General features: G+C 51.0%; 1 protein-coding gene across 18 annotated transcripts in view; it reads left to right on the top strand.

Moving 5' to 3' along the window:
• Tvp23a (trans-golgi network vesicle protein 23 homolog A) overlaps positions 1-15,971 on the top strand; it is a 39,471-nt gene that overhangs the window by 19,412 nt on the left and 4,088 nt on the right. For 7 of the 18 annotated variants that reach the window (NM_001108263.3, NM_001393687.2, XM_087572739.1 and 4 more), the window contains 4 exons: positions 12,151-12,295; positions 13,491-13,580; positions 13,829-13,957; positions 15,032-15,160. In NM_001108263.3, coding sequence (NP_001101733.1) covers positions 12,151-12,295; positions 13,491-13,580; positions 13,829-13,957; positions 15,032-15,160 — 493 coding nt within the window. Of the gene's footprint in view, positions 1-12,150; positions 12,296-13,490; positions 13,581-13,825; positions 13,958-15,031; positions 15,161-15,971 lie in introns of all 18 variants that reach the window. The other 11 variants (XM_087572745.1, XM_087572741.1, XM_087572744.1 and 8 more) reach the window with 3 other exon arrangements.

Here is a 15,971-nt window from a genome sequence, read left to right on the forward strand (position 1 = left end):
AGGCCACAGCTGAACGGTGACCCCTGGAGACGGGCGTCGCGGCAGCTCTGACTCCTCCCATTTCACAGACAGGAGACCTGTCACATAAGGTCATCCACATGTCCGAGATCATGCAGGTCCTCAGTGGAAGAGCTGGGACTTGAACCAGGGCGACTGCCAAGTTTGAGGTCTGAGTCTGTACTGAGGATCTGTCATGACTGCCTGTTTGTTACCTTCTTTCAGAAGGAGAATCAATAACATCAGGGCCCTCCCTCCCTCCTTCCTCCATTCCTCCCTCCTTCCTTTCAGCAGTATTGAGTACATGCAGAGGACCATGCACCCTTCCCCACTAATTCCAGAACATTTTCATCACCCCGGGGGAAACCTCACCATAGAGACTACAAGTCTCCTTCCTCATAACCAGTGGCAGCCACTGACACCAGTGAACGTTAGTGCCATCTGCCCATTCTGGATGGCCCACAGACATGAGATCATCACATGTGACCTCTCTTGTCCAGCTCCTTTACTTGACATGGTGTTTTCAGGGCTCATCCACATAGTTGGATAGTTGTCCTTCAGCACCTGGGCAGCCTGGCTCCAGAGCTCCTTGGGCCGAAATCTGAGGATGCTCATATCCCCATATAAAATGACATAGCCTTACACGCATCTTATAAACACCTTCCCGTGTGACACCAACCACATCTAGAGGACTTGCAGAATCCAATTCAGCAACAGTGGCTCCTACACAGCTGTTAGGCTGTGTTGCTTAGGGGATGATGATCTTAAAAGTCTTTACACGGTCAATGTAATAGCAGTTTTTTTCCCCTTAACTATTTGTGTATGTAAGTTTGGGGCAAGATGGTGGCGGGGGTGAATATTCTCATGGAGGTTTGCTGTGGACATTAGGTCAGAAGTGGGTGGTCACCCTCCACCTTATTTCGTCTTCCTGAGAGCCTGGAGCTTGCTGGCTGAGCCGGCCACCTAACCCTGAGAGACGTCCCTCCCCTAGCACTGGGATTCCAGGTGCATACGCCATGCTCAGCTTACGTTTGGATTCTGGGGGTCCTGACTGGGGCCGGGTCCTCAAGCTTGAATGAGTTTGCTTACAGTGGACACAGAACTTAGGCGAAGGTACTTCATTGTTTTTAATTCACGTTTTCATTATGATTAAATTGGCCATTTTAACCATTTCCTCTTATTAAAGATTTTTTTTTTCAAACAGTATTTGCTGGGCTGGTGAGATAGCTGGCTTAGTGGGTTAAGGCACCTGCTACCGAGCCTGGAAACCTGAGTTAAATCCCTGGGGCCCACATGTTAGAAGGACAGCTCTCAAAAGTTGTCCTCTGAACTCTATGTGTGCTGTGGCACGTAGGCACACACACACACACACACACGCACACGCACACACACTCACACTCACACACTCTCACACACTCACACACACTCACTCACACACTCACACACACACACACACACACACGATGAGTGTGAACAGTCAGTTCTTTCCTTCTGCTGTGGAGCCCAGAGATTGGATACAAGTTGTCAGACTTGACAGCGGGCCCCTTTTCCTGCTGAATGCTCTGCCTGGTGATTTTAATTCCTTTCACACACACAGTTCTATGGTATTAACCTCATTCATTTTGTGTGGACACTACCACCATCTCCAGGAATTCTCTCATCTGTACTCAGAGAACAGTCCCCACTGCTCCTACCCCAGCCCACCTCTGTATTTTTAGAAAACTCCAGAGCCTTGGCTAAAAGATGGCACCAAGGACCAGCAGTTCAGGCCTCACTCAGATTGCGTTAGTGCCAAATGGAGCCCTTAGAGCCTGTGCTGAGAGATAAGGACCTGCAGTCAGGTCCAGCCTGGGCTGAGCAAACAGGGCCAAGTCATCCTCACAAGCCTCCCTCTGTTGGATTCCGAGCCAACCGATCTCTAAGGCTGGTCCGTCTCTTTAAGAAAAAATAAAGAACAGAAACAAGGGGAGAACTGTGTGGTGGCCAGAGGGAAGTCTCCTCCTGTGTGTCACTTCCACATACAAACCTCGGCTGTGCAGACTTGAGTAGGAACTGTGAGGGCTTGGTAAGCAGCACCTACTCCAGCATCCTGATGCCCCAGTGTCGGACCATCAGACTCTGTCAAGAGGAGGAGGCCATGCTGTCATCCGTTATGATGACGATGGCACTACACCTGGATTATTTTAGAAAAGAATGAGATGTAGGAGCCTTGGTGGAATTCCCTGAGTGTGCACAGACCCCACACTCCTGGAGGATGAGACATTCTGCTTCCTCAGACATGGGTGCCTTTCGCCCTCCCCCCAATACCACTGCTTTATTCTCAGCCCTGAGTTGATATTGGAAATGAAATAGAAGAGGGGCATGGTGACAAGCTGAGGTAGCACAGGTGCCACAATCACAGGGGCTCCCAGGAGGCCAGAAGGAGTGAGCAGGTGGAGAGCTCAAGACCAGAGAGAGACCCCATCTACAATGTGATTGGCTTGCAAGTTGCCTAACAACTAAGTTCAGTCCCCAGAGCCCATTGAAAAACCTGGGCACGGTGGTGCACACGTCTATGGCGCTCTCATATAAACCCAGCACTCAGGAGAGAGATGGGTCCTGGAGGCTCACTGGCTGTCCAGCCAGCTTTCTGGGTGAGCCCAGGTTCCAGAGAGAGACCTTGTCTCACAAAAATAAGGTGCATGGCTTCTGGAGAATGACAGCTGAGGTTGTTCTTTGTCTCTGAACACACACACACACACACACACACACACACCACACACCACACACACACACACACCACACACACACACCACACACACCACACACACACCACACACACACCACACACACCACACACACCACACACACACACACCACACACACACACACCACACACACCACACACACACCACACACACACACCACACACACCACACACACACACACCACACACACACATACCACACACACCACACACACACACATCACACACACACCACACACACACACATACCACACACACCACACACACACACACCACACACACACACACACACATACCACACACACCACACACACACACACACCACACACACACACACCACACACACCACACACACACACACCACACACACACACACCACACACACACCACACACACACACCACACACACCACACACACACACCACACACACACACACCACACACACCACACACACACACATCACACACACACCACACACACACACCACACACACCACACACACACACCACACACACACACCACACACACACACATCACACACACACCACACACACACACATACCACACACACCACACACACACACACACCACACACACACACATACCACACACACCACACACACACACACCACACACACACACACACCACACACACACCACACACACACACCACACACACACACATACCACACACACCACACACACACCACACACACACACCACACACACCACACACACACATACCACACACACCACACACACACACATCACACACACACCACACACACACATACACATACATACATACACATATACACACACACCACACACACACCACACACACACACCACACACACACCACACACACACACCACACACACCACACACACACACACACACACCACACACACACCACACACACACACCACACACACCACACACACACACCACACACACCACACACATCACACACACACCATACACACACACATACCACACACACCACACACACACACACCACACACACACACACCACACACACCACCCACACACACACACACACCACACACACACACACACCACACACACACACACCACACACACCACACACACACACACCACACACACCACACACACACCACACACACACACCACACACACCACACACACACACACCACACACACACACATACCACACACACCACACACACACATCACACACACACCACACACACACATACACATACATACATACACATATACACACACACACCACACACACAGACCACACACACATACATACACATACATACATACACATACACACACACCACACACACACACACCACACACACACACACATAAACTCACACATCCATCTACATACACATACACACATATACATACACATACACACACACATCCATCTACACACACACACCACATACATACACACACACACATATATACACACACACACCACACACATACACACACACACACATAGATATATATACACACATACACACACCACACACACACAGAGTATCTTTTCCAGGGCAAACTTGAGCATCTGGACTCTGACTGTTACTGTTTCAGTATCTTTGGGTGGCTGACATTTGTGCCATGCAGCGATATCACAACCCCATCCAACCCCCTCCCCTTTTAAAGAGGAACTGGTAAACCCAGAAAAAAGGACTTGTGTTCTGGACTTTTCCTCTGGCATCCAGCTGCAATGACCAACTACCCAGTCGGGGATTTTTAAGTGTGTGTGGTTTTTTTTTTTTTTTTCTTTTTCCCGCAGATGGGCCACGAAGGCACCAGGATACCACCCTATGAGTTGGACTATCCTGGAAGACACTGGTGTCTCTGTGCATAATCCAGACCGGGTTCCTACGGTCTTCCTTGTTCTACTGTTTGATCAAATTTACACAGAAGGACAGAAAGCAGCGGGTGTGGCTGCTTTCTGAGGTCCTTGCCAATGTGTCTGGCCAATCTTGTCCTCAGCCCTGGCTTCTGGGCTGATTGAGACAGATTCCTGCCATCTTCTCAAAGGCTACTATTAGTAGGAAGGTGACCAAAAAAGGAAGATAATGGGACCCAGCAGTCTCAGGCAGCTGAGTGGGTCCACCTGTCCCCACACGCCAACTAAAAGACAAGAAAGAGAGGAGCTGTGCTCAGGGCGGCCTCTTAGGGAAGAGGATTTACTAGAGCGAGGAGATGGCTCAGCGGATAAAATGACTGTGGTGTGAGCATGAGTTACTGAGCTCTGATCCCCAGCTCCCTTGGAAAAGACAGGCATGACGGCCCACGCCTGGACCTCCAGTGCTGAGGCACAGAGACAGGTGGACCTTGTCACCAAAGTAAGGGAGAGGCTGAGCCTGGTGGCAAACGCCTGAGTCCCAGCGCTCAGGAGGCAGAGGTTTCATCAATTCCAGGCCAGGCTATAGAGTAAGAACTTGTCTATAAATAAATAAATATTTTTCTCTCTCTCTCTCTTTTTTTTTTCTTTTTTTTCGGAGCTGGGGACCGAACCCAGGGCCTTGTGCTTGCTAGGCAAGCACTCTACCACTGAGCTAAATCCCCAACCCCTTAATATTTTTAAAAGTAGTAAAAAAAGAGGTAGCGAGTGATTGAAGAAGGAACTTAACATTGACCTTTGGTGCACACACGAGTGTGCGCATGCACACACATACACACAAACACACGCACATGCATAAATCCTGAGTACAGTTTTGAAAGTAAGCAAATGAAGATGAGCCCTCCCTCCCCCCGTCACCCTCCTTCCCTCCCCCTCCCCTCCCTCCCTTCCCTTTTCCCCTCCCCCTTCCCCTTCTCCTCCTCCCTCCCTCCTTCCCCCCTCCCTCTCTCCCCTCTCCCCCTCCCTCTCTCCCCCTCCCTCCTTCCCTCCCCTCTCCTCCTCCCTCTCTCCCCCTCCCTCCCTTTCATCCTTTAGATGTACAAGGGAGGATGCACACGTGTGCAGGTGTAAAAACAACTTGCAAGAGTTGGTTCACTGCGGTTCTACCGTGTAGGTTTAAGGGATGGAGCTCAGGTTTGTCAGGCTTGGCAGCAAGCGCCTTCCCCTGAGCAACCTCGACAGCTAAAGGACAGTTTTTAGAGACACATATCTGATTCCTGCTGCATGTAGGGTGGTGGCCTTACCTCTGGTCAGAGCTGCTGTGAGAGCAGTGAGAAGGGGCTCGTGTGCCAAGCTGACAATGGTCCGGCTGCCTTCTGCACAGGCCACCTTTGTGGCTGTTCTGGGGGCAGCGTTCAGGCCACTGCTCAGCCCTGTTTACTGGCAACTTCCAGCTCATGACCATCCCCCTTCTCATATAACCCGTGCCCCTATTCTCTAGACTGACTTTAGGTTTACAGGAAACCCAAGAGGGCTGTGTGTGTGGCCCAGTTGGTCCAGTACTTGCCAAGCATGTGCAAAGCCCTGGGTTTGATCCCCAGCCCACCATAAACCGGGAATAAGGGTGGGTCCCAGCAATCTTAAAATGCAGGATGTGGAGACAGGAGGGTCAGAAGCTCAAGGTTATCCTTGGCTACATAATGGATGGAAGCCAGACTGGGATCTGCGACACTGTCTCAGAAAAAAGGAGCAGAAGCTGCAGTTCCCACTGTTCCCCCCACCCCGATTCCCATCCCCCAACTCTGGTACACTTGTTACAGCTGCTGAACCTTACAATACCTTACTAACCAAAGGCCAGCCTTTCCAAAGGGCTTCTTTCTCTCTTCCAGTCACACATTCTGCGAGCTCTGTTAAATCTGTGGTGACTTGTACCCTCCATTAGAGTATTGCAAAGAATAGCTTCGATGACCCAAAGTCTCCCATGTCCTGTGTCCCTTCCTCACCTCTCAGAGCCCCTGGCAGAGTGGCCTTTTTTTCCATCTCTGTAGTTTTGTCTTTTAGAGCATTGCCATTCTGTGATCAGTGGACAGAGCCACCTCACACAGCTGACTCCACTCAAACGCCTCCTGTCTCCTGGAACAGTACATTTCTTTGGTGTGACTGACATCCTACTGTCTGCTGTACCATACTGCCTGTGCCTTCCTTTAGGAGGCACAGGGTAGGCCCTCCAGTGAGGCCTACACACACTGCATGGACGTGCCCCCACTCCGGGAGGATGGGTATTCACTCCAAGGCTTGTAAAAATGGCTTATGAATAAAGGAACTGAACAAACCCTCACAGGGGTTTGTCCCTTTCCTCACTGAGGTCTTCAAGGAGGAGGGTTGGATCTTGAGAAGGAAATACTGTCTGTGGAGCCTAAGGAGGGACCCCTCAGGTGGAGGGAGTTAGGAGTCCTGGAAGATTCCCTCAAAATCCACCCTCCCATACACATAGCACGACACAGAGAAAGCTGTGGTCAGAGAGGAATTTCACTGTGGCACCTTGGTAGTGGGACGGGTTCGAGTGACACTGGCCTGAGGTAACAGCTGTTCCCAATGACAGGGCAGTGTGTGTTCCAGAATGCCACATACACTGCCACCATGCCATGTCTTCAGGATCCTGGGAAGGCATGCTGTACCTGTTTTACACAGAGGAAGAACAAGGCCCTCCCAGTGCTCTCACTCCTGTGTGAATGAGTGCTCCTGCATCAGACAGAGTGTGTGCGGTCACAGAGCACCCTTGGGTGCTGGTGCTCAGCGCCCCTCCTATTTTGAGAGTCTACGTTATTTCCCCTCTATACCAGCTCATCTAAGCGGGGCCAAGAGCTTTTTGGGCTTCCTGTGCGTCTGCCTCCCCTTTCTCCATAAGAATGACTGGACCCCAGACATTCCTGCTATGTGTCCTACTTGGATTCTAGGGAATAGAACTCAGGGCTTTAACCCTTGCACTGCAAGTACTGTTTCTCAGTGAACATCTCCCCTGCCCAAGCCTGAGGCCTTGGGTTGTACAGCGTCAGAAAGACAACAGAGCTACAAAGAGAATTAGTACCCGGAAGGCTCACCCCCAAACAGCCAAAAGTCATCCTGTCATTTGCCTCTCAAGGGACAGAGCCAGAAGCCTGCTGCCCAGAGCAACTTACATACGTGCAGGGCTTGTGCCACAGCCAGCAAATGTTAGAAGTTAGTCTCAAGCCACCTACGTGTTAACCTGGCAATGACAGGCTGGGCCGACTCTTAGATGTCGACTGCGTGAGGGACTGGAGAAGTGGAGAGAGCAGCCTGCAGGAAACTGGACTTGAGACAGTTTAATCAGTATCAGGCTCTGCTTGAATCATCGTCATCATTGTCATCATCATGACACCTTCTGCTAACAATTAAAGAAGCAGGGTGGGCAAGAGGTCAAAGCATAAGCCTGAGTCTTAAGCCCAGAACCCATGGTGGAAGGAAAGGGCTGATACTACAGAGTAGAATACATACATACCTGAAGGAACCAGAGGGGGCACTGTTTTATGAGCTGCCGTGGAGGCGCTGGGAATCAAAGCTAGGTCCTCTGGAAGAGCAGCTTGAGCTCTAACTACTGAGTCATTCCTACTGCCCCTTCCTAATTATCTTATTAGACTCAATCACAGCATTTAACACAACAAATATATTAAGTTTCAGGAATTATTTTCAGGGACTACTAAAACTTTTTTTTTTTTTTTTTTTTTTGGAGCTGGGGACCGAACCCAGGGCCTTGCACTTGCTAGGCAAGTGCTCTACTGCTGAGCTAAATCTCCAACAACTTTTTTTTTTTTTTTGCACGAGTATGAGCGTATCTGTGTGCTGTATTCACTTGTGTGGGGAAATGTGTGCAGGTCTGTGCATGTGCATGTGCCACCACACCCACCCGTTCTGTGGCCATCTAGGGATCTAAATCCCAGCACTTAAGCTTGCATGGGAAGTTCTCCACGGAGACATCTTTCCAGCTCTATTTAAAATGTCTTGGATGTGACCTTGCCCTGGAAGAGCTGCCAAGGGTGAGTTTATCTCTAGTATTACCTGTGTGAAGCTGTGTTGCTACAGGTAGCTGAAAAAAAAAATCACTCACAAGGTTCAAGGTGGAAGAGCGTGAGAGCCCACAGGTATCTGGAATACTCTAGGAAGTTTTGAAGTGGCACGTGATCATGTCTAACACGAAATGGTGAGGACACTTCCTGGGAACAGAATAAGCCCTCCCCTGAAGAGCGGAGGACAGCGTTCCGGCAAATTCCTGTTCCTAAGCAACAGCCTCTCCTCCTTGCAGAACACGAGGCATAGGTGATGCAGTTCTGATCTGGGACCTCATGGCCCATCCCACTGTGAGCAAGGGAGGACTCGATTTTACAAGCACCTTCTGTCGGCTCCGTCTGCATTCCTAGGGTGAGCAGGCCTCCCTGCAGATCCCTGTAGCCTTTTTCATCGCCCCCTTCTACCTACCATTTTCAAAAAATACATTTTTGGTGTGGTGGGTGTGTGAATGGAAGAGAGAGAGACAGAGACAGAGACAGTGGGTGTGTGAGTGGGAGAGACAGAGACAGAGTGCACTTGCACGAATGCACACATAGAGGCCAGAAAAAGGTATTAGAGTCTGGTAGCTGTAGCTAGAGGTGGTGTGAACATGAGACATAGGTTCTGGGCCTTTGGAGGAACGCAAGTGCTTTTTTTTTTTTTTTTCTTTTTTTCGGAGCTGGGGACCGAACCCAGGGCCTTGTGCTTGCTAGGCAAGCGCTCTACCACTGAGCTAAATCCCCAACCCCCGCAAGTGCTCTTAACCTCCAAGAAGCCGGGTCCTTGCCACTGCCATCCATGTGTCCCCTGCGGCCATTACTGTCTGTTCTAGATGGCTCGGAGGTGCTTTTTCCATTGGCGCCATCACTAGTTCCACTCTCCAGGAGCGAGTCGTACGCCTTGCCTGTGAGCCGAGAGCTCAACCCTGTGAGCTGCATCTGTGCTTATGGAATGACCCAAACTTTACCTTTAGGGAACTGACTGCTGTCACCACTGGGGGGAGGGAGGGAGGCTAGAAACCCTGGTCTCACTTCACTTCAGAAGTGACCTCGTTTCAAAGAGGGCAAATGATACTTGGAGTCAGATTAGGGGAAAGTCCTGGGTACTTCGAGGGAGAAAACGACAAATGTCGTAACATGTTTTGGGGGCTGGGTCAGGTGCAGGGTGCTCTGAGTTTGATCCCCAGTGCCACACAGTCCAGATGGAGTAGTGTATACCTGCAATCTAACATCTGGAGGGAGGAAAAGCACATGTTCCGAAGCCATCACTGGCTACACATTACGCTTGAGGCCAGCCTGGGGTACATGCAACTGTCACTTTGAGTAGTGCTAATGTGTGTGCACAGTACTGAGCTTTGAGATGAACCACCCAGGGAAGAATGCCCCACTGCTGATGTCCAAGTGAGTTCACTGACCTTGTTCTTAAATCTGAGTTCCAGGGTTCTCCCTAGGCACCCTCTGTTCTTGGGTCTGAATTCTGGGTTCTCTCTAGGCACCCCAGTTCTTGGGTCTGAGTTCCAGGTTCTCCCTAGGCACCCCCTGTTCTTGGGTCTGAGTTCCAGGTTCTCCCTAGGCACCCCCTGTTCTTGGGTCTGAATTCTGGGTTCTCTCTAGGCACCCCAGTTCTTGGGTCTGAGTTCCAGGTTCTCCCTAGGCACCCCAGTTCTTGGGTCTGAGTTCCAGGTTCTCCCTGGGCACTCCAGTTCTTGGGTCTGAATTCCGGGTTCTCCCTAGGAACCCCAGTTCTTGGGTCTGAGTTCCAGGGTTCTCTCTAGGCACCCCCTGTTCTTGGGTCTGAGTTCCAGGGTTCTCCCTAGGCACCCTCTGTTCTTGGGTCTGAATTCTGGGTTCTCTCTAGGCACCCCAGTTCTTGGGTCTGAGTTCCAGGTTCTCCCTAGGCACCCCAGTTCTTGGGTCTGAATTCCGGGTTCTCCCTAGGCACCCCAGTTCTTGGGTCTGAATTCCAGGTTCTCCCTAGGCACCCCCTGTTCTTGGGTCTGAGTTCCAGGGTTCTCCCTAGGCACCCCAGTTCTTGGGTCTGAATTCCGGGTTCTCCCTAGGCACCCCAGTTCTTGGGTCTGAATTCTGGGTTCTCCCTAGGCACCCCCTGTTCTTGGGTCTGAGTTCCAGGTTCTCCCTAGGCACCCCAGTTCTTGGGTCTGAATTCCGGGTTCTCCCTAGGCACCCCCTGTTCTTGGGTCTGAGTTCCAGGTTCTCCCTGGGCACCCCAGTTCTTGGGTCTGAATTCCAGGGTTCTCTCTAGGCACCCCCTGTTCTTGGGTCTGAGTTCCAGGTTCTCCCTAGGCACCCTAGTTCTTGGGTCTGAATTCCGGGTTCTCCCTAGGCACCCCAGTTCTTGGGTCTGAATTCTGCGTTCTCCCTAGGCACCCCCTGTTCTTGGGTCTGAATTCCGGGTTCTCCCTAGGCACCCCAGTTCTTGGGTCTGAATTCCGGGTTCTCCCTAGGCACCCCCTGTTCTTGGGCCTGAGTTCCAGGTTCTCCCTAGGCACCCCAGTTCTTGGGTCTGAATTCCGGGTTCTCCCTAGGCACCCCCTGTTCTTGGGTCTGAGTTCCAGGTTCTCCCTAGGCACACCAGTTCTTGGGTCTGAATTCCGGGTTCTCCCTAGGCACCCCCTGTTCTTGGGTCTGAGTTCCAGGTTCTCCCTAGGCACCCCCTGTTCTTGGGTCTGAATTCCGGGTTCTCCCTAGGCACCCCCTGTTCTTGGGTCTGAGTTCCAGGTTCTCCCTGGGCACCCCAGTTCTTGGGTCTGAATTCCAGGGTTCTCTCTAGGCACCCCCTGTTCTTGGGTCTGAGTTCCAGGTTCTCCCTAGGCACCCTAGTTCTTGGGTCTGAATTCCGGGTTCTCCCTAGGCACCCCAGTTCTTGGGTCTGAATTCTGCGTTCTCCCTAGGCACCCCCTGTTCTTGGGTCTGAATTCCGGGTTCTCCCTAGGCACCCCAGTTCTTGGGTCTGAATTCCGGGTTCTCCCTAGGCACCCCCTGTTCTTGGGCCTGAGTTCCAGGTTCTCCCTAGGCACCCCAGTTCTTGGGTCTGAATTCCGGGTTCTCCCTAGGCACCCCCTGTTCTTGGGTCTGAGTTCCAGGTTCTCCCTAGGCACACCAGTTCTTGGGTCTGAATTCCGGGTTCTCCCTAGGCACCCCCTGTTCTTGGGTCTGAGTTCCAGGTTCTCCCTAGGCACCCCCTGTTCTTGGGTCTGAATTCCGGGTTCTCCCTAGGCACCCCCTGTTCTTGGGTCTGAGTTCCAGGTTCTCCCTAGGCACCCCAGTTCTTGGGTCTGAATTCCGGGTTCTCCCTAGGCACCCCCTGTTCTTGGGTCTGAGTTCCAGGTTCTCCCTAGGCACACCAGTTCTTGGGTCTGAATTCCGGGTTCTCCCTAGGCACCCCCTGTTCTTGGGTCTGAGTTCCAGGTTCTCCCTAGGCACCCCCTGTTCTTGGGTCTGAATTCCGGGTTCTCCCTAGGCACCCCCTGGCTACCTTCTTCCACCTGTTCTTCCGAGTGAGTGCCATTGTCACCTACGTGTGCTGTGACTGGTTCAGCAGGAGCTTTGTGGGCTGCTTTGTCACTGTGCTCCTCCTCCTGTCCTTTGACTTCTGGTCTGTGAAGGTAAGGTTCCCTCTCTAGGGACACTTAGCCTTGGCTCCCAGGTGGTGATAGCCTCTGTGCATGTGGGATACAGGGGTGCTTTGGTTTACATTGCTGCTACCTATTAAAGAACACTGAGGGGCCGATAATATGGGGGGTAAGGGGTGCTGTAGTCAAGCCCGGAGCAGAGCAAGATCCTTGGAATCCACTCAGTGTAAGGAGAGAGCCGACTGATCCTCCCAAGTTGTCCTTTGTCCTCCACAAGTGTGCTATGGCACACGGCCACTCCCCTCCACACAAAATGTTTAAATTTTAAGGATTACTGAGCCCATGTCACTTATAATTAGAGGGCAAAAGTGCTTCAGTAAGTGGCCTCCAGGATCAGTTGTCAAAGGTGCACAAGTGCATCATGGGAGCAATGAGCCCATATGGCTTTGGACTTTGTACAATCTTCATGATATATATGCACATATATAGACATATAATGTGAATGTATGTTTTATTTTGAAGCAGTCTTTGGTTTTTGAGGCAGTGTATATAACCCTGGTTGAACCCCAACTCACAGAGATCTGTCTGCCTTTGCCTCCTGAGGACTGGGATGCACCAGCATTCCTGGCTAGAACCTCCCTTTTCAAAGTAAATAGGGCCTGGCATGGTAACACACATCTTTAAACTCAGACTCAGGGTGGGAGAAGGTGGGCAGAGGCAGGTGGCTCTCTGAGTTTGAGTCCAGCCTGGTCTACATAGCAAGTTCTAGGCCAATTGAGTGAGACCCTATCCCCCCCCCCAAAAAAAATACAACAAAGCAAAACAATAAACGAACAAACAAACAAACTTAAAGAGGAGAAGCTTGGAAAGTTCACTCAAGAAACAATTATAGTTCCACGTCTTTACCTCCTTTCCTTTTGTGTGTGCATACACATCTGTGACATAAGGCAATTGTGGTCTGAGGACGACTTGCAGAAGTCAATTCTCTCCCCATACAGTTGTGGGGAAGCGTTGTCACTCACCGTCATCCTAGTAGCTCAACACCCCCTCTTAATGCATTCTGTGGGGTTCACAGTGAACATTAGCTGTGTGCATTGGCACGAACCTAATACCACTCAAGAGGCTTGAGAGTTCAAGGCTACCCCGGGCTACATAGGAAGACCAGTACAGAAACAATCAGCCATTTTGTTCCTTGTGTGCTCACAGCCCTTTTGCTCACTTTCCTCAGAATGTAACTGGAAGACTCATGGTGGGTCTTCGATGGTGGAACCAGATAGATGAGGACGGGAAAAGCCACTGGATATTTGAAGCCAGAAAGGTACGCTCTGAGACAAGACAAACAAGGACTGGGGAGAGGCCGTGTGACGTTTATACAGGTTCCCAAGTTGTGTGTGTGCCAGTTGGGTGGTGGCGGCCATGCTTTTAATCCCAGCACTTGGGAGACAGAGGCAGGTGGATCTCTGTGAGTCCAAAGCCAGCCTGGTCTACAGAGCCAGTTTCAGGACAGCCAGGGATGTTGTGCAGAGAAATAAATGAACAAAAGCTATGATGGCTGTCCCCCAGCAGGTCTCTGCAAACCATATGGCTGCCACTGAAGCAGAGGCACGCATCTTCTGGCTGGGTCTCATCATCTGCCCGGTGATCTGGATCATGTTCTTCTTCAGTACCTTGTTCTCCCTGAAGCTCAAGTGGTTGGTAAGACGCTCTCTGACAGAGCGGGGGCTGGAAGTGGTCACTCATTTGATGGAGACGGCCCCATAGTCCATTCACCACTATACTCTGTGACCCGGTCAGTTTCGTGGAGCCATATCACCATCTCAGGACTTAAAAACCCAGATCTTATTGTAACTATGTGGGTGTCTGTGTGTGATGTGTGCAGTAAGTACATGTGCCCTCAGGGGGCAGAGGGCCTGAGCTCCCCTGGAGCTGGAACTACAGGCAGTTATCAGCTGCCGACAGAAGTGTTGGGCGCCAACCTCACATCCTCTGTGAGAACTCTCCGGCCCATTTAAAAATTATTTTCACCACTACAAAGAAAATCTGTACTCTGTAGGTATTGCCCTCGTGCCATTCCCCTGGCTCCTGGCGCTCTCCTTCCTAGGTAGACTTACAGGATGTTACATAAATGGAAGCCCACAATATGTGCTCTTTTCTAAGTGGCTTCTTTCATTTAGCACATGTGCAGGCCCGTCCAAACTACACTTTCTTTGTAGGGTTAAAGAATATTCCACGGCATGGGTATATAGCACATTGTTTCACTCCCTAGTGGATAAGGACAAATGATGCTGATGTGAAATTGTGTTTTGTTTCTGAAGTGCTGGGGAGGGAACCCAAGGGCCCTGAGCTTGTGCAAGCAAGGCACGTGCTCCCATGCTCCCACTAAGCTCTGTCTTCAGCCTCCAGGAAGGAGTTTTAATTAAAATGTGCAGTACCTATTGTTGGCCGCCAGCCTTTCTTGGGTAGGAAGGCTGACAGTGCCCATTTTCTTTGGGAGAGCTGTCCCTTCAACGAGGACACAGAACACAGGGCATGGCAGCAGGAGCACCGTCATGGCAAACAGCCTCCTGTGGTTCTGCCTCCCCCAGGACCAGCTCCATGGCTTTGGGCAGCTTCCGCTTCCCAACTTGTCTCCTTCACCTGAACCACGGTGGTCCCTGCCTCTTGGTTGCTTACGCTGGTGCCACGAGTGTTTGCCTGGGACAGAGTAGCCCTGCCAGCCCTTCCCTGAGTCTGCACCCTCAGCAGGCTTCCCTGTTTTGCCCAATGCAGGCTCTCGTGATTGCTGGCATTTCCCTCCAAGCTGCGAACCTCTACGGCTACGTCCTCTGTAAGATGGGGGGCGACGGAGACATGAGCACAGTTGCGGCCAGCTTTCTGCCCCAGACAGTGTTTCAGACGGTAAGTGACGAGTCCTTCCGTGGGGCTTTCCTTCCAGGTGCTCAGTGAAGGGCCACAGGCAGCTGCAGTTCTTAACCGTCTCTCTAGCAGCCAGCTCAGCATTGTTCTTACTGTGTATAAATAAATGTTCACTCCACCGGGCCGACTATTTCTGATGTAAAGTTCTGGCTGGGTGTGGCGGTATAATACCTTTGATATCAGTACTCTGGAGGCAGGAGCAGGTGGGTGGGTCTCTGAGGTTGAGGTCAGCCTGGTCTACAGAATGAATTCCCACCCAGCCCAGCCAGGGCTACTTAGTGAGACCCTATTTTAATAAACAAACAAGTTAAAAAAAAAACCCGCGATAGGTCAATTAGTTCTGGAGACAGCTTTGTGCAGAAGCCATACAGTCTAGATCTAGAACCTTCTCACTTCCAACAAGAGCGTGGGCCTAGAGACACTAGCTCCCCATTGGTCCCTTGCTCCTGGCACCCACCATCCTGTCTGTAATGAAGTGACAGCTCCTATCAATACAGTGTCTGACGTTTTGTTTTAAGTGATATGTAAGACTGGGGCTAAAGTTAAGAAAACTTGCTGCTCCCGCAGAGGACCCGCATGGGTTTCCCAGCACCGTACAGCAGTCAGTCATTTATCTGTAACTCCAGTTCCAGGGGATTCTGACACCCTCTTCTGACGTCCACAGGCACCATACATCGCACACATAAAATTAAATAATTAAAGCAAAACCTACAGAACTGGCCAGGGAGGAGAGGGCTCAGTGGATAAAAGCACTGGATGTGTAAACCTGACAACCTAAATTCAATCCCAAGAA

This window comes from Rattus norvegicus, chromosome 10 (genome assembly GCF_021556685.1).
Source record: "Rattus norvegicus strain SHRSP/BbbUtx chromosome 10, alternate assembly SHRSP_T2T, whole genome shotgun sequence".
Lineage (NCBI taxonomy): Eukaryota > Metazoa > Chordata > Mammalia > Rodentia > Muridae > Rattus > Rattus norvegicus.